The following is a 19704-nucleotide window of genomic DNA, read 5'->3' as shown; positions in this document are numbered from 1 at the left end:
CACAACACACACAGAGCAGGCACAGATGGGTGCAGGGCGCAGGGGGGGGCGCCCTGGGCAGCAATAAACCTCAAGGCTGGCATATTAGAGAATATTCGGCTGCGGAGGCAGTAAATAGATAAACCCCCGCCATTTTTTGTAAATCAGAGCGGGACCGAAGGCCGCCGCTGGAGGGGGCGGAGCTTGATCCCTCAGCACTAACCAGCGCCATTTTCTCCACAGAAGCTGCAGAGACGCTGGCTCCCCGGACTCTCCCCTGCTGAACACGAATCAGAGGGCTGAAAAAGAGGAGGGGGGCTCAATTATTGGCGCAGTGAGTGGGGAAATCATTATTATAACATAAAAGCGCTATCTGGGTTTATTCCAGTGTCAGTTTGGCGCTGGGTGTGTGCTGGCATACTCTCTCTCTGTCTCTCCAAAGGGCCTGGTTGGGGATTTGTCCTTTTATAGTTATATCCCGGTGTGTGTGGGGTGTCGGTACGTGCGTGTCGGCATGTTTGAAGCGGAAGGCTCGTCCAAGGAGGAGGTGGAGCAGATGAGTGGTGAGCCCCCGTCGGTGGTGCAGACTCAGGAATGGATGGATATGTGGCATATGTTAAATGCAAGTGTAGCATCCTTACATAAGAGACTGGACAAAGCAGAGTCCAGGGAGACAACAGGCGGTCAATCCACGGATTGGACCGACTCACAGGGCCCTTCAGGGTCTCAGAAACGTCCCTTGTCACAAATAGTAGACACGGATACCGACACGGACTCTGACTCCAGTGTCGACTATGATGAAGCAAGATTGCACCCTAGGGTGACAAAAAGTTTTCAGTGTATGATTATTGCAATAAAGGATGTTTTGCATATCACTGATGAACCCTCTGTTCCCGACACGAGGGTACACATGTTTAAGGGAAAGAAGCAAGTAGTAACCTTTCCCCCATCTCATGAACTTAACGAGTTATTTGAAAAAGCTTGGGAAACTCCAGATAAGAAACTGCAGATTCCCAAGAGGGTTCTTGTGGCATACCCTTTCCCTACGCAGGACAGGGTACGTTGGGAATCCTCTCCCAGTGTGGACAAGGCTTTAACACGCCTGTCCAAGAAGGTGGCGCTGCCGTCTCCTGGCACGGCGGCCCTCAAGGATCCTGCGGACCGCAGGCAGGAGACTACGTTAAAGTCTATTTATACACATACTGGTACCTTGCTCAGACCGGCAATTGCGTCGGCATGGGTATGTAGCGCAGTTGCAGCTTGGACAGATACCCTGTCCGCTGACCTTGATACCCTAGATAGGGATACCATTTTGTTAACTTTAGCCCATATTAAGGACGCAGTCTTATATATGAGAGACGCTCAAAGAGACATTGGATTGCTGGGTTCCAGGGCCAATGCCATGGCTATTTCTGCGAGGCGATCCTTATGGACCCGCCAAAGGACGGGTGATGCGGACTCAAAAAAGCATATGGAGGTTTTACCTTACAAGGGTGACGTGTTGTTTGGGGACGGTCTCGCGGACCTGGTTTCCACAGCTACAGCGGGTAAATCTATCTTTTTACCTTTTGTTCCCCAACAGCAAAAGAAACTCCACAGTATCAGATGCAGTCCTTTCGGTCGCAAAAGTCCAGAAGAGGTCTGGGCTCCTCCTTCCTTGCCAGAGGTAAGGGTAGAGGAAAAAGAACACCTGCTTCGGCTGGTTCCCAGGAGCAGAAGTCCTCCCCGGCTTCTACTAAGTCCACCGCATGACGCTGGGGCTCCCCTACGGGAGTCCGCACCGGTGGGGGCACGCCTCCAACTCTTCAGCCACGTCTGGGTTCGGTCGGACGTGGATCCTTGGGCGATGGATATTGTTTCCCAGGGCTACAAGCTGGAATTCGAGGAGGTGCCCCCACGCCGGTTTTTCAAGTCGGCCTTACCAGCTTCTTCCCCAGAGAGGGAAGTAGTGTTAACTGCAATTCAAATGCTGTGTCAACAGCAAGTGATTGTCAGGGTTCCCCTGGCCCAACAGGGAAAAGGATATTATTCGACCCTGTTTGTGGTCCCGAAGCCGGATGGTTCGGTCAGGCCCATTTTAAATCTAAAATCCCTAAATCAGTACTTGAAAAGATTCAGATTCAAGATGGAATCGCTCCGAGCTGTAATATCCAGCCTGGAAGGGGGGGATTTTATGGTGTCGCTAGACATAAAGGATGCTTACCTTCATGTTCCCATATATCCCTCTCATCAGGAGTACCTGATATTCGCTGTACAGGATTGTCATTACCAGTTTCAGACGTTGCCGTTTGGGCTTTCCACGGCCCCGAGGATTTTCACCAAGGTAATGGTGGAAATGATGGTGATCCTGCGCAGGCAGGGAGTCACAATTATCCCATACTTGGACGATCTCCTGATAAAGGCGAGATCAAGAGATCAATTGTTGAAGAACGTGTCGCTCTCCCTGAGAGTGCTCCAACAGCACGGTTGGATTCTCAATCTGCCAAAGTCGCAATTGGTTCCAACAACTCGACTATCGTTCCTAGGCATGATACTGGACACGGAACGAATAAAGGTTTTTCTCCCGTTGGAAAAAGCCCAGGACCTTCAGAACATGGTCAGAGACCTGCTAAAGCCAAAAAGAGTGTCAGTTCATCAATGCACTCGAGTTCTGGGAAAAATGGTGGCCTCCTAAGAGGCCATTCCCTTTGGCAGGTTTCATGCGAGGACGTTTCAGTGGGACCTTCTGGACAAGTGGTCCGGGTCCCATCTACAAATACATCAGAAAATTACACTGTCCCCCAGGGCCAGGGTGTGTCTCCTATGGTGGCTGCAAAGTGCTCACCTTCTAGAGGGTCGCAGCTTCGGTATTCAGGACTGGGTTCTGGTAACCACGGACGCGAGCCTCCGAGGATGGGGAGCAGTCACCCAAGGAAGAAATTTTCAGGGACTATGGTCAAGCCAGGAGTCTTGTCTGCACATCAACGTGCTGGAATTAAGGGCCATATACAACGGCCTTCGACAAGCGGAGAGTCTTCTTCGCAACCTACCGGTTCTGATTCAATCAGACAATGTCACAGCCGTGGCTCATGTGAACCGCCAAGGTGGGACAAGGAGCAGAGTCGCGATGGCGGAAGCCACCAGGATTCTTCGCTGGGCGATAAATCACATAAGCGCTCTGTCAGCTGTCTTCATTCCGGGAGTGGACAACTGGGAAGCGGACTTCCTCAGCAGGCACGATCTCCATCCAGGCGAGTGGGGACTTCATCAAGAAGTCTTTGCAGAGATAACGGGTCTCTTGGGAATTCCTCAAATAGACATGATGGCGTCGCTCCTCAACAAGAAGCTTCAGAGGTATTGTGCCAGGTCCCGGGACCCACAGGCAATAGCAGTAGACGCCCTGGTAACACCATGGGTGTTTCAGTCGGTCTATGTGTTTCCTCCTCTTCCTCTCATCGCAAAAATTTTGAGGATCATAAGACGAAAAAGAGTACAGACAATACTCATTGTTCCAGATTGGCCTCGAAGGGCCTGGTACTCAGATCTTCAGGAAATGCTCACCGAAGATCCTTGGTCTCTTCCTCTCAGGGAGGACCGGTTGCAGCAGGGGCCCTGCGTGTTCCAAGACTTACCGCGGTTACGTTTGACGGCATGGTGGTTGAACGCCGGATCCTAGCTGAGAAGGGTATTCCGGAGGAGGTTATACCTACTCTAATAAAGGCTAGGAAAGAGGTGACGGCGAAACATTATCACCGTATCTGGAGGAAGTATGTCTCTTGGTGTGAAACCAAGAAGGCTTCTACGGAAGATTTCCATCTGGGCCGTTTTCTCCACTTCCTGCAGACAGGAGTAGATATGGGCCTGAAGTTAGGCTCCATTAAGGTACAGATTTCGGCCCTATCTATATTCTTTCAGAAGGAATTGGCTTCTCTCCCAGAAGTCCAAACTTTTGTGAAGGGAGTGCTGCACATCCAACCTCCTTTTGTGCCCCCAGTGGCACCATGGGACCTGAACGTGGTGTTACAGTTCCTTAAATCACACTGGTTTGAACCCCTTCAAACGGTTGAATTGAAATTTCTCACCTGGAAGGTGGTCATGTTATTAGCCTTGGCTTCGGCAAGGCAGGTGTCAGAATTGGCGGCCTTGTCTCACAAGAGCCCCTACTTGATTTTTCATGTGGATAGAGCAGAATTGAGGACTCGTCCTCAATTTTTACCTAAGGTGGTGTCTTCTTTTCATATGAACCAACCTATCGTGGTGCCTGTAGCTACGAGTGACTTGGAGGACTCCAAGTTCCTGGATGTAGTCAGGGCTTTAAAGATTTATGTAGCCAGGACGGCTAGGGTTAGGAAAACAGAGGCTCTGTTTGTCCTGTATGCAGCCAACAAGATTGGCGCGCCTGCGTCGAAGCAGACTATTGCTCGCTGGATCTGTAACACGATTCAGCAGGCTCATTCTACGGCTGGATTGCCGTTACCAAATTCGGTAAAGGCCCATTCCACTAGGAAGGTGGGCTCTTCTTGGGCGGCTGCCCGAGGAGTCTCGGCTTTGCAATTATGCCGAGCAGCTACTTGGTCGGGTTCAAACACTTTTGCAAAATTCTACAAGTTTGATACCCTGGCTGATGAGGACCTTGCGTTTGCTCAATCGGTGCTACAGAGTCGTCCGCACTCTCCCGCCCGGTTTGGAGCTTTGGTATAATCCCCATGGTCCTTACGGAGTCCCCAGCATCCTCTAGGATGTAAGAGAAAATAAGATTTTAAACCTACCGGTAAATCTTTTTCTCCTAGTCCGTAGAGGATGCTGGGCGCCCGTGCCAGTGCGGACTTACTCTGCAAGACTTGTATATAGTTGTTGCTTACATAAGGGTTATGTTACAGTGGGAATCGGTCTTTGACTGATGCTGTTTTTTGTTCATACTGTTAACTGGTTGCATGTTTCCAGGTTATATGGTATATACTTGGTGTGGGCTGGTATGAATCTTGCCCTTAGATTAACAAAATCCTTTCCTCATATTGTCCATCTGGGCACAGTTCTCTAACTGAGGTCTGGAGGAGGGGCATAGAGGGAGGAGCCAGTGCACACCCATACTAAAAGTTCTTTGTAGTGCCCATGTCTCCTGCGGAGCCCGTCTATACCCCATGGTCCTTACGGAGTCCCCAGCATCCTCTACGGACTAGGAGAAAAAGATTTACCGGTAGGTTTAAAATCTTATTATTTTTGGGTTGTGGGAGGAAACTGGGGTCCCCGGAGGAAACCCACGCTAGCGCTGGGAGAATATACAAACTCCACACAGTTAGGGCCATGGTGGGAATCGAACCCATGACCTCAGTGCTGTGAGGCAGTAATGCTAACCATTACACTGTCTGTGCTGCCCGGCAAATAATTCATTAATTTACATTAAAAAATTTGATTTGGTCCTAGACCACCAACCCGTAGCACCCCTACAATTGCTCCACAGCACCCCAGGGTGCCACAACACCCAGTTTGGGAACCACTGCATTAAACAAATAGATCCACTTAAGGTGACCATACTAAATGAATTGTGTTCTAAAAGCCTGCAAATGAGATTTAGGTATTTAGGTTTTATTACATTTTTTTACATCTTCCACAGCTTTTAGAGAAGAGTTACTAATGTGCTATCACTTATATTTGCTTGTCATTTGTATCCTAAATAAATAATAAATATCCTCTTGGCCTTAAGGTATGTTAAGTTTTAAGTAACACTGAAGAGCTACATAAACTAGAGTTAGGGGGAACCTTTCTTATCTTAGCCCACAACCTCTTAGTGTTAAGGAGACCGTAAAGGCATTAACAACCTGTGAGATCTCCGTAGAGAGAGTAGCCATCTGGGTCAGTCAACATTTACTTACAGTGCTGGTTGAGTAGCCGTGGAAAGAAAAAGCTCTTAGGTTGGATACGTCCAAAGGAAATAAGTAAAATAGGTTAAAAGTGTAAAATGGAAAACATAGGTTAAAGGTGCACAATAGGGATGTCACCTGGAACGTGCAGAAGTCATACTTTATCATTATTGAGTTTTTGTTTATTAGAAATGTTATAAAAGCGCTGTGTCCTAAACACATGAATTATAAGAAACTTGGTGAATAAATGTTATAACATAAAATGACTTATTGGTATTTGTTGCATTTACATGTGAATGATTTCATTTGTGAAATGCAAACTAGTTGATGTTGAAGGAGACTTATCATTATGTTCCACAGATGTCATACATATTTTACAACTCAAGAATGTCTTAATATGCACATATTGGGGGTAATTCCAAGTTGATTGCAGCAGGACATTTTTTAGCAGTTGGGCAAAACCATGTGCACTGCAGGGGAGGCAGATATAACATGTGCAGAGAGAGTTAGATTTGGGTGGGTTATTTTGTTTCTGTGCAGGGTAAATACTGGCTGCTTTATTTTTACACTGCAATTTAGATTGCAGATTGAACTCACCACACCCAAATCTAACTCTCTCTGCACATGTTATATCTGCCTCCCCTGCAGTGCACATGGTTTTGCCCAACTGCTAAAAAATTTCCTTCTGCGATCAACTTGGAATTACCCCCATTCCCATTGCAAGTACTGGGCCTGACCAGCACAAATGCAGAGCCTCTTTTTAGACACTTAAGGGTAAATTTACTAAGATGGGAGTTCTACATAGAAACATAGAAACATAGAATTTGTCGGCAGATAAGAACCACTTGGCCCATCTAGTCTGCCCCTTTTTTTTTTTTCCAATATTATTTTTATCTCTAACCTTATTTGATCCTTATTTCTTTGTACAGATATCCTTATGTCTATCCCATGCATGTTTAAATTGCTCTACTGTCTTAGCCTCTACCACCTCTGATGGGAGGCTATTCCACTTGTCCACTACCCTTTCTGTGAAATAATTTTTCCGCAAATTTCCCCTGAACCTCCCCCATAGCCCATAGCAACCAATCAGATTTTACTTCTCATTTATTTAGCTCCTCCTAGAAGATAATACCTGGAATCTGATTGGTTGCTGTGGGCAACATCCCATCTAAAATAGAACTCCCATCTTAGCAAATTTACCCCTTAGGACCTAATTCAGATTTGTACGTAAACCCGGTGGTTTTGACGAGGGCCTTTCTCTTTTATTTGTAGTGATGTCGCTGTTGGTGGTGCTGCCCGGGGTATTAGAAACTGTAATTAACAGTATGGTCTTCCTGTAAGAGAACAGGGGAACAAAGCAGGGGCGGAACTACTGGCGGGGCAGGCAGTGCATTGCACTGGGGCCCCGCCGCACTCAAGGGCCCACAGCCGCCGGCCGGCATTACATGAATGAGTCACAATGACTCATTGTATGTCATGCCGCAGCCGCACACCAGCGCTCCCGTGACTCGCCCGTCATAAGGAACGATTCTGGCGGCTGGCCACCCGCACACGAAGGAGGGAGGAGGGTCCGTCCCTCCCTCCCTCATATATAAACAGGTCACAGTCTCTCAGTGAAGGAGAGAGCCGCAGCAGCGCTTTGTTACTGGTGGAGGCGCTGCTGCTGCTGCTGCTCCTCTGCTTCACTATAGGCTGTCTCTGAGAACAGCCTATAGGGAAGCAGAGGGGCAGCAGCAGCAGCGCCTCCACCAGTAACAAAGCGCTGCTGCGGCTCCCTCCTTCACCTCCCTCCTCCTTCTTCTCTACTGCCCGGGAAGCTGCACCGAGGAGCCTGAGCCAACAGAGAGGGTAAGTATAATTCTTCTTTCTTTCTTTCTTTCTTTCTTTCTTTCTTTCTTTCTTTCTTTCTTTCTTTCTTTCTTTCTTTCTTTCTTTCTGTCTCTTTCTTTTTTTATTTGTTGGGACTGCCTGCCGCAATGTGTAAAAAGGGGGGACTGCCTGCCGCTATGTATAAAAATGGGGAATCTGCCTGCCGCAATGTAAAAATGGGGAATCTGCCTGCCGCAATGTAAAAATGGGGAATCTGCCTGCCGCAATGTAAAAATGGGGAATCTGCCTGCCGCAATGTGTAAAAAGGGGGAATCTGCCTGCCGCAATGTAAAAATGGGGAATCTGCCTGCCGCAATGTGTAAAAATGGGGAATCTGCCTGCCGCTATGTATAAAAATGGGGAATCTGCCTGCCGCTATGTATAAAAATGGGGAATCTGCCTGCCGCTATGTGTAAAAAGGTAGAATCTGCCTGCCGTAATGTGTAAAAAGGGCACGCTATCTGCCGTAATGTGTAAAATGGGGACGCTGTCTGCCGTAATGTGTAAAATGGGGACGCTGTCTGCCGTAATGTGTAAAAAGTGCACGCTGTCTGCCGCTATGTGTAACGAGGGCACGCTGTCTGCCGCTATGTGTAACGAGGGCACGCTGTCTGCCGTTATGTGTAAAAAGTGCACGCTGTCTGCCGCTATGTGTAACGAGGGTACGCTGTCTGCCGTTGTGTGCAAAAAGTGCACGCTGTCTGCCGTTATGTGTAAAAAGGGGAATCTGTTCGCTGTAAGGTGTAAAAGGGTCTCTACCTGGTGTAGTGGTGCTACTGTACGGCGTAATTTGAAGAATGGAGACTACTGTGCACCGTTTTATGAATTGGTATTATTTTGTGGACACACCCCTTCCCCACGAAGCCACGCCACTATGTATTTTTGCGCGCGCCTACGGCGCGCACTGCCCATGGGGTGGACTTGGATGGGATGGGGGGGGGGGGGGGCCCAAAGCATTTTGTTGCACCTGGGCCCACCGCTTGCTTGTTCCGCCACTGGAACAAAGGAAAGAAAACCTCTGTGTGGGGCACTCTAGAAATATAGGGCCTAATTCAGCATGGGTCGTAGATGTGCGAAAAATGTACAACCCATTACACTGACATGCGGGGAGATTCCCGGATCCTGAAATCCCCCCCCCCCCCCCGAAAAAAAAAAAACATGTGAGCGCATCACACAATGGTAATACTCTCACATGTTTAGGGTAACCCTTTGCACAGCATCTTTTGTTTCACAGCAGCAGCGTGTGATATCATGCAGCCGCCGGTAACCCCCCCCCCCCCAAATGCTGCCCATGAAACGCCAACGCGACACCCCCTCCCGCCCCGCAAATGCCTCTGCCTGTCAGTCAGACAGAAGCGTTCACACATGTGATATGCCATTGCATCTCACAGTTTGCCCACATGCAGTGCAGCTTCTGTGCGTGTGCACACTTCAAAAGGCCCCAGCATGTGAATGCATCCTGAATCGGGCCCATAGTCTTTAATAAAAAAAAAATACTTTTAATTCTTATATTTAAAGTATTAAAAAAAGAGATCACCTCAGTATTAAATTGATAGAGAGGCAAAAGAAATGACCTCTCATATGTAACTACAATTTCTCCTGATTATTTATAGTTTGAAAAATGTCCCAACTATTAGATGGGTTAGTTGGCTGGTTGGTACCGTGTGGGTTAAAAAAAAAAAAAAAAAAATTATATATATATATATATATATATATATATATATACACACACATATATATATATATATATATATATATATATATATACACACACACACACACACACACACACACACACACATATCTCTTGGAATTTTATATTTTATATCAAAGGCAAAATTGTAACATAATAATCCAAGAGATATTTAGATATGAGGCTCTTTAGTAGATATTAATTAGTATTGGTTTTTGGTTATAGATGGTGTTTCTACTGCCCTGTAATCTTGAAAGTAAGAAAGTTAAAAAGTAAAAGCTGCTCTATAGTGTGTAACTGAGAATGGAGATCCTTTGCCAGTTCACAGTATACAATGTAAGAACTTTCAGTTTGTTATTCAAGCAGGATGGTGTTATTGGTTACATTAATAGCAAATTCTTAGCTCAGAAATACCACTTGACTAAATATAGACTGAAAATTGCCTTCAATTAAGACACAAAGTATCAATTGTCTAGATGTAATTGGCAGTGTGTTTCCAGTGTCTAACTACAGATAAAGGAGCTGTAAGAAAAACAGTCTATAAAGTGTTGTATTATTCCCAATACAATTGTTGTATCAATGTGGGTTACCCGGCGGCAATTGTTGTATTATTCTGTGTTGTATTATTCCCAATGCAATTGTTGTATCAATGTGGGTTACCCGGCGGCAGTTCCCCACAGATATTAGAGTATGGGAACAGTAATCAACATTTCTCATGTCATAAGTTAATTACACAATGATATCAACGAAACAATTAGCATTTACTTATTGTTTGCCCAAAAACAGGTTGAGTTTGGCATAACTTAGAGGTAATTAAGTATATGTCACTGTTAATGGTTCTCCAGTACCAGATATTTAGATTAAAGGTGAGTCGGATCCAATGTCCCAACAGCTTCTGCTTCCCTACTATTTGTGTACTAGCACATTGAATAGCCGGTGAGGGTGCATGTTGGCTGGTCCTGCTCGCAAGGAAGAAATGGGCGTCTCTTCTGTCAGCGGTCTGGATATATATATATCCCCCTGTTGCACTGGGAGGAATTAATCCAGCACAGGTTGATGAGAGGACATCGACAAGAAAGAAATATAGGTGGAACCTTATACTTTTGGAGATTTCAAAGCGCTCTATACTTGCGCCTGTGGTCCATCTCTGTGTGCGCTGCACAGATGCCGAAAGTGACGTAACGGCCGTTTTCACCCAGCTTGATCACACGTAAACATGAATTAGGACCTTAGGGTCTTATTGATCTTCAGTTGTGAAATTGCAAATTTGCAAATTGGCCGATTATCAGACAACTGTGTATGTGCTGCAATCGCATTGCGCCTGCAATGCGTTTGCAAGATGATCGCAGTGCCAGCAAAGTACAATCTCATAGCGATTGCCAGGAAGTGATCTTTTGTGGGTGGTTATATGGTGTTTTTGGGGAGTGATTGGTAAAATGCAGCCATGTCATGGCCTTTTTCAGTGGCGTGCGATTAAAAACATGGTGCTGCTGCGACTACAGCCGGGTATATCCTGCGTATTCATGGGTCAACCGGAATTCTCGATGGTACTCGATTTTTGCGTATGCATTGCAAATATGCAAATACATATGCAAATTTGCAAATGCATCTGTGGGCGTCTTTTACCTTTCTGGGCCGCTCTTCACAATGCACTTTTTTAGCAGAAGCAGTTCTGGGAAAATCACAATTTCTGTTTAATAGCGATCAAAGCTGAATGAGGCCCTGAATGGAGAGACCACCTGATACGTGTTTGTTAATGCAGTGCCCATTTAACCAGCAATAAGAGATAAGATCAGGACATTTATATGTCCTGCAGCTCTTAAGGGGGGAACTCACGGAGCGATCCCAGCCTAAAATCTAAGCAATCTGACTATCTCTCCATGTGTACCCCCCACAGCAATAGCGATATGCAGCCCCGCACATCGCTATCTCTGGTGCTAGATTGGCCTGCATCCCGTCCCCCCACCGCACGCTCAGCACACATCGCGCTGTGCTGAACTGGGGGAGAGATGTGTGCTGAGCGGTTCGCTCAGCACACATCTCTCCCCACATCTGCCCGTGAATACTGGCCTTTACATACATCGCAGCCACAATAGGAAACATTGGTACATTTCTAATTAGTCCTTTAACTTCATTTTAAAGATAAAGATGAGAATGGTTCAGAGCTTATGGAGTTTTGGATACTATTGTGGAGAAAAGAGATTTTCCTATGTTCTGGTCCTGTGGTAAAGTGTGTCCATTCATACTGCGAAACTGTGATAAAGCTGCATTGTATGTGGGAGCCATTAGCTTATCTTCCAAGTAAATGGTCTGGATAAGGCAACATTTAAAGCAGAGGCTTCCATACTAATGCTTGATAAGTAATTAAAACCATGCAAAATAGTATCATACTAACTCAACTTGTCATAAAGCGAACAGTAAAACATATTGTGCTCTAATCTCCCATTTCCACTTTGAAGTAGTCCAACTTATTACTGAATATAGAATGTTTTGTTTTCATCACTTGTGTACTTGATATGTTACATGGGGATGTGACATATAGGTGGAGATGTATTTACCCATCTAACGAGGACTAGTGGAGAATTTGCCCGTAGCAATCAATCAAATTCTTGCCATCATTTATCTTGTACATGTTCTAAAATGATTGCTTGAATCTGATTGGTTGTTATGGGAACAGTGTTTCTACGGTGGTGTGTTGGGCAGATGTGTCCCCGTAGCCAAGGTGCATGCATCAAACGTATATATTGCTAACGGGAAAACTCATAATTTCAGTTGAAAATTTAAAGAGAAATTATATATTTAAGTGGTAAAATTAGCTGTGACACACTCAGTAATACTCATATTTAATAATAATCATATATTTTTTTTATTTATTTCAATATTTGTGCCACAAAAATAAACTATGAGCCACACAATAGGTGTCAGCAAATATGTTACTTACAACACAAACTATGGAGCTGGGCAGAAAGGGAAAGTAACTTTGTACCTGGGCAAAACCATGTTGCAGTGCAGGTGGGGCAGATTTTAAATGTGCAGAGAGATTTCGATTTGAGAGGGGCATGTTCTAGCTCAAATCTAAATTGAAGTGTAAAAAAAAAAAAAAAAAGTTGCCCAGTACTTGTGGACTACATGCAAAAGCAGTCAGTATATACCTTGCATGCAAAAACAAATAAAAAAATAAATAAATGTGTTTGCACCATTTGCATTGCAACATAGTCAGCCCATATGTTGGAATCCATTACTGCGTCAATTCGGTATTCTTAGCACTGTGGGGATTATTGATATTTACTAACATCTATAGGAAACTCACAGAGTGAAGTGAAGTAACCTATAGGGGATCCAACGCTCTTAGGGCCTCAATAATTTGTAAGTATAGTAAAAAAAGCAAGTAATTTTGTGTCTGGGACAAACCATGTTGCCATGTAAGGGGAGACATACATTTAGATTTTTCTGTGCAGGGTAAATACTGGCTGCTTTTGCATGTAGCCCACAAATGTTATCCAGCTTTATTTTTACACTGCAATTTAAATTTCAGTTTGAACACACCCCACCCAAATCTAACTCTCTCTGCACATGTTACATCTGCCCCACCTGCAGTGCAACATGGTTTTGCACATTTGCTTTCTTTTTTTGCTTTACTTACAAACATGAATCATCCCTTAGTCCACTGTGCATTTAAATGATCATTTCTAATGGCCATGCGTTACTTTATGCAAGTTTGGGCCCATGGTAATAAGTAATCCCCCAGAGTATTTATACCATCCTCTCTCATACTAACAGAACATCTACAATCTAAAAATGTGTTTTACCCATTTGCCCAACTCATGTGTGTAAAATCTCCTAATATTGGCCCTCATTCCGAGTTGTTCGCTCGCAAGCGGATTTTAGCAGATTTGCTCATGCTAAGCCGCCGCCTACTGGGAGTGAATCTTAGCATCATAAAATTGCGAACGATGTATTCGCAATATTGCGATTACACACCTCGTAGCAGTTTCTGAGTAGCTCCAGACTTACTCGGCATCTGCGATCAGTTCAGTGCTTGTCGTTCCTGGTTTGACGTCACAAACACACCCAGCGTTCGCCCAGACACTCCTCCGTTTCTCCGGCCACTCCTGCGTTTTTTCCGGAAACGGTAGCGTTTTTTCCCACACGCCCATAAAACGGCCTGTTTCCGCCCAGTAACACCCATTTCCTGTCAATCACATTACGATCGCCAGAACGATGAAAAAGCCGTGAGTAAAATTCCTAACTGCATAGCAAATTTACTTGGCGCAGTCGCAGTGCGGACATTGCGCATGCGCATTAAGCGGAAAATCGCTGCGATGCGAAGATTTTTACCGAGCGAACAACTCGGAATGAGGGCCATTGTTTTATACTACCAACTATTTTTTGCTGGTGTGCATAAAAAATGATTCTATTAAGTTTACATCAATACTAAATAAGACTAAAGTCGGTCTATTTACTAAGCCTTGCATGGAGATAAATTCACTGGAGATAAAGTACCAGCCAATCGGCTCCTAACTGTCATTTTTCAAACACAGCCTGTGACATGGCAGTTAGGAGCCGATTGGCTGGTACTTTATCTCCAGTGAATTTATCTCCATGCAAGGCTTAGTACATAGACCCCTTAAGGCCCATATAGACGGGAGAGATGTGTGCTGAGCGATGCGGGGGAGGATGGGGGGCGCTCATTTCACCCAGCGATTGAAATGAGCGACGTGCTAGATTGGCCTGCATGCAGGCTCAATCTAGCACCGGCAATAGCGATGTGCGGGGCCGCGCATCGCTATCGCTGAGGGGGCTACACACGAGGGATCTGTGCTTAAAATCTAAGCAATCTAGTCAGATTGCTTAGATTTTAAGCATGGATCTCTCTCCGTGAGTACCCCCCTTTAGTTAGTCTTCTTTCATATAACCTAAACCCAATTAAATACTAACATAGAAGTAGCTTTCAGGATAAAACATGTACAGTAGAAGAATAGATTGAAAGCTAAATACACAATCATCCAAAGTAAATGAAATCTTAACCCACTGTAATGTTTTGCATGTAATTGCAATCTAGAGCAAAGCTGTGAATGAATGGGTTCAATAGCTGCAGATAACTACTATAGATATGCTAAATTGCATATAAAGACTGACAGGCTTAGCGGCACATAACTGATTTTCCAGAAAACTGTGATCTAATTAGAGAGCCACTTCCAGATGGTGGGCTGCAGGTTGGGATTCTGACGTGTAAACACATTACCTCACAGTGGCACATGGGCTTGGGTGGGGGGACATCAGTTGGACAGGTGACCAATAATAGCTGCTGAAGGACATGTTCCTCCCACTGCCTTAATTTATATAAGGCCAAATAAGAATACACATTACTGTGACAATGCTGGGGCAGCTCCAGCTGATGATAGCTACAAGATAAACATTTGCAAAGGATTTTAGGCTAAATGTCAGCAATAGCCTTAGCCAAGTTACCTAAAGAAACGTGGACACTGTGCAGTCCCTAAGCATTTTGGATTGTGTGTGGGAGGCTGCAGAGAAGATGGGAGGCCAGGCTTGTGAGGGCTGGAGAAGCGGCAAACGCAAGAGATCCTTGTCCTCCATCAGTCAAATACTAATTCATGGCTGTGTCTTTGCTTCTAGACGGCTGAACACATTGAACAAGTGTGCATCCATGAAACTCGATGTCAGCCTCCAAAGGAAGAAGGTAAATAGTCTGTTACTGTGTTTGGTTCATTAGTTTTACATACATAGCTGGGTAGGTGTCTGCAGAACCTAGTTTAGAAGTTATAGCTATTTGTAAGAATGTTCTGTTTCTGAGCGAACGTCCATGAGATCTGTCAAAGAATCAATAATACCTTGATATTACACAGTAAGTAGTATTTTTAAGGGTGTAGATTAAATACAAAAGTGCAGTGTAATCTTGTACCTGATTTAGTAAACGCACAAACTTGGGAACAGTTCCATGGGTCTTCAACCTGCGCCCCGCCAGCTGCTGTGGAACTACATATCCCAGCATGCCCTGCCACAGTTTTGCTATCAAGGCATGCTGGGATGTGTAGTTCATAGCAGCTGGAGGGCCGCAGGTTGAAGACGCATGCCGGACAGTTCTAGTCTGATAGTCATTGGCAGATTTACCTCCGCGTTGCAGTACATTGCTATAATTAGAACACATCATTGTGTAATAAATGTTCAGGAGAAATGTATTTTTCTATAGCCAATTTTAGGTCATATGTGTAACAATGATTGTTTTATCACACCTCTCCCCTTATGTCTTTTGTATTAGCTTTTCATATAAGTATTTGCTACAACATTTTCTTGGAGAAACGTTCAAGTGGAACAAATTTGATACAAATATTTGATAGAAAATATATTCTGTTTTGTAAAGAACAGATAACGTTAGTTCATTAAATTATATACAGTAAAATAATACATCACTGGACAGTCATAATGATTTTATATGACTATGGGCAGGTGTTATTTGTTGTAAGGATAGGAGGGAAAATGGGGCTTTTATCGGGAATCACGAAAAAGCTGCTATTCAGTTGTCTGCAAAAAATTACTGGCGATAATTCTCCACACAAATTTCTTTTCACCACCTCCTGAGCAGGTGTATAATTGTGGAAAATCCCTATGTTAAGGTAAAAATGTTGGAATTTGATTCAGAACCCCTGGGGCAACCCCCTTAGTGACCAATTAGGCACTTAGAGGTGATTAATAATGTTTAATTGGCTAATAATGACATGTCAGTTTTCAGGTGAAAATGCGCAGCATGATGGAAATTGGGGTACAAGGTATGGGACAGGTATATTGGGGTGCTTTATGAGTAGGACAAGTGTTTTTAGGCTTAGAGGTGGGAGTATTCTGGGCTTTGTGTGTGTGTGTGTGTGTGTGTGTGTGTGTGTGTGTGTGTGTGTGTGTGTGGGGGGGGGGGGGGGGGGGGCTTAAAATGACCCAAATATATACTTATACCCATTTTCATGTACCGCTAATTTAATTTGAGAATTTATTTTGCTAAAAATACTTGCTTTCTATAATTTTTCACTTTTTAAAAAAAGAATGCATATAACAGCCATTTGACTGAATTTAAGTATTCCAAATACTTTCATTATGACCACTAACACACGTCTATACTATTATTCTATATTATTTTGGCTTGTTTGGGGGTAAAGACAGATTTCCCCATTTTCTGCCGTTTTCACAGCACTTTTCGTGTGATATGCACGAAAAGTTAATCTGCAATAAATTAGTTTTGCCCCATAGTCTCTGCACATGGGGGCTAATTCAGTAAGGATAGCAAATTCTGATAATCAGCAGAATTTGCTATCCTTGTGCACGCATGCTGGGGGCCGCCCAGCATGCTGACCAGCGCCTTCTCCCCTGCAACAAGCAGAAATTGCGATAGCCTCGCAATTTCTGCTTGTCAGCAGAAACTAAGGTTGACTCCTGCCGGCGCAGCTTAGCTGTGGCCGCAGCAGTCCCGGCGCCATCTTACCTGTTGTGGTGGCTGCATTGTGGCGCCCCCGTTCGCGCCGCACTGCCCACCGTTCGGGACGCCTCGCCCCCGCAACGCTCCATTTCCTTTCTGAAAACGGCAGCGTTGCCCCCCTCCCCCCTCCCGCCCTGTGACCGCCTCTGCCTGATTTACAGGCAGAGGCAAACGTATTTTCTGCGCCCCCCCGCAGAAAGTGCGGATGCATGTTCAGTACGGCCCACTGCGCATGCGCCCACGGCACCACCGCAAAAATTCCGGTTGGATCGCAATTTGCGAACCAACCTGAATTAGCCCCATGATCTGCACGTACAGCAATTATAATAATTATGAATTATCACCAAATGCTCAATTTACTTCACAAGTCACCATAGCACATACATATTATTGTGTGTGGGGTGCACTAAATCTTTGTCAGAGAGCCTATAGAATTAGTGAGCCTGGATTGCATAGTTCCTTATTACACCATATGGCCAACGCCCCCAGATTTTTAATGGATTCAATAACAATTAGGTAATTCCTACTAAATAGGAGACTAGGATGAGGATAAACATCAAATAAAAGTGTGTCTCCTGCAGAGCAGTGCTGTCTCTAGCGGTGATTGTTGTGGTGGTGGCTGTATGATCTTGTTTATTGGGCTTGTCAATGGATGAGACTATTTCCTGATTAACACCGGTATTCTTTACTGAGGGGGGGAAAAATCATTAACTATCATTACTAAAGCAAATGCCACAAGTGTAAATTACATTTCTCATGCGTCCTTTCCTGTCTGTCAGACGCTGTCTGTGGAGTGAGAGTAGCAGAATGTCAATACATCACTTAGTTGCATAAGCTGACCATAGACCTACATCGTTTACATGGTCAAGGGGGGCAGTTATTAAAATTAGTTCACATGCAACGGTGCAGAAAGGGGCTGTAAGTGACTGCAACCAATCGGGCTCTAACAAATTAATAGCAATAATTTCTGATTGGTTATTAGATACACCGTTTTGTGCAGAACCCCTTTTTGTAGTATTCATAAATTCCCCCATTATTTCTATCTAGACAAAATCAGGACATGTATGTGGGTAAATGTAATAGGGTCCGAGTTGCCAGAGGTCCTGGATTTTGTCTGAGAATTGCTGTATTTTTAAAGCGGCAATCATTTACAAGGCAAAACCAGGTTGGTTTTGCCTTGTAAATGATTGGAGCTTTAAAAATATGGCCAATCCCGGACCTCCGGCAAATCGGACCCTACTACATTTACCGAATGATTTTCTAAGTATAGTACTTCGTACACATTTAACTACTTTATACACTGTTAGAGAATAAATGTGCAAAATTCTGGAAAACGCACGGGATCTGGGTAAAAAAGACAGAATCCTATACTGTAGGATCTACTCTATATTTTGCCATTTTACTCAGATTACTACTTTTTCCTGAATTCTTAATTTGCTTACAGTGTACTATGCCGCTAGTAGTGAACTAGGGGGGTAATTTCAAGTTGATCGCAGCAGGAATTTTTTTAGCAGTTGGGCAAAACCATGTGCACTGCAGGGGGGGCAGATATAACATTTGCAGAGAGAGTTAGATTTGGGTGGGTTATTTTGTTTCTGTGCAGGGTAAATACTGGCTGCTTTATTTTTACACTGCAAATTAGATTGCAGATTGAACACACCACACCCAAATCTAACTCTCTCTGCACATGTTATATCTGCCTCCCCTGCAGTGCACATGGTTTTGCCCAGTTGCTAACAGAATTCCTGCTGCGATCAACTTGGAATTACCCCCTAAGTTACTAATGCTGTACTAAAGTATTTAGGATTCGTATAGCACATATAGACATATTTTAAGAAAATGTCACATGGTGCGGCTAAGTTGCAAAGGCTGTGTTACGCCACACTCGGCAATGTGGTGCGATTGAGCATAGGTGTATTTGGACACATCTGTACTTGCCTACTATCTCAACTCATCAGGAGACTCCAAAATCTTGGGTGGCTCTGCCAGATGCCAGGAAAAAGAGGAGAGTCTTCTTGAGTGCCCTTGCAGCCACTTGGTGCTACCCACTTCCCATGTAAAGTGGGTGGTACTGGAGACTTGATGATGCTATTCGCACTGAATCCATCACGCCCCCTGCTACCCACACTTTGCTGCGACACGCCACCCACAAAGCAGGCAACCAGACAGTAGGTAATTGTGTTTACTTGTACCAAACAAATACTGGGCAGTTGTTTTTTTTTACACTGAAATTGCTCCTCTTTTGCTCTTTTTTTTTTATTTTTTTTAATTTGTTCTGCATAAACTCCATTGAGATAATTATAGAAGGTTACTTCATGTCAGACTAGGCTAAAGGACAGTTATAACTGATGATGTGAGTTGTTTAGACCATTAAGGTGCATACACACGGTGCGATGTAACCTGACGATTTTGACTATATAGCAGAGGTTCCCAAACGCAGTCCTCAAGGCTCCTCAACGGTCCTAGTTTTAAATGTATCCATACTTGGCCACAGGTGACTTAATTAGCACCTTAGTCAATTTGATTTAATCATCTGTGCTGAGCAAAGGATATACCTAAATCCTGGACTGTTGGGGTGCCCTTGAGGACTGCGTTTGGGAACCTCTGCTATATAGTCAAAATCGTAAGGAAAGTTAGTTCAAATTGCACCATGTGTACACAGATTGCGATATCGATGCGCGGTCCCAGGGGATCGGTATTGCAAGAAAAAATAGACTGTGCAGGCAAGTCGATCTTGACTTTATTGTGTACAATTTAGTACAAAGTATAGTAAAAATTGGCACTTAGTCAAAATCGCACATAGGGGGTAATTCCAAGTTGATCGCAGCAGGAAATTTTTT

General features: G+C 44.4%; 1 protein-coding gene across 4 annotated transcripts in view; it reads left to right on the top strand.

The window, feature by feature from the left end:
* STARD13 (StAR related lipid transfer domain containing 13) overlaps positions 1-19704 on the top strand; it is a 319782-nt gene that overhangs the window by 275194 nt on the left and 24884 nt on the right. For 3 of the 4 annotated variants that reach the window (XM_063951790.1, XM_063951789.1, XM_063951791.1), the window contains exon 4: positions 15019-15082. In XM_063951790.1, coding sequence (XP_063807860.1) covers positions 15019-15082 — 64 coding nt within the window. Of the gene's footprint in view, positions 1-15018; positions 15083-18933; positions 19037-19704 lie in introns of those variants that run through there. The other variant, XM_063951792.1, reaches the window with a different exon arrangement.

The sequence above is a fragment of the Pseudophryne corroboree genome, chromosome 2, assembly GCF_028390025.1.
Source record: "Pseudophryne corroboree isolate aPseCor3 chromosome 2, aPseCor3.hap2, whole genome shotgun sequence".
NCBI lineage: Eukaryota > Metazoa > Chordata > Amphibia > Anura > Myobatrachidae > Pseudophryne > Pseudophryne corroboree.
Note: the sequence above shows the minus strand (reverse complement) of the source record. Positions and strands in the feature narration are given on the sequence as shown.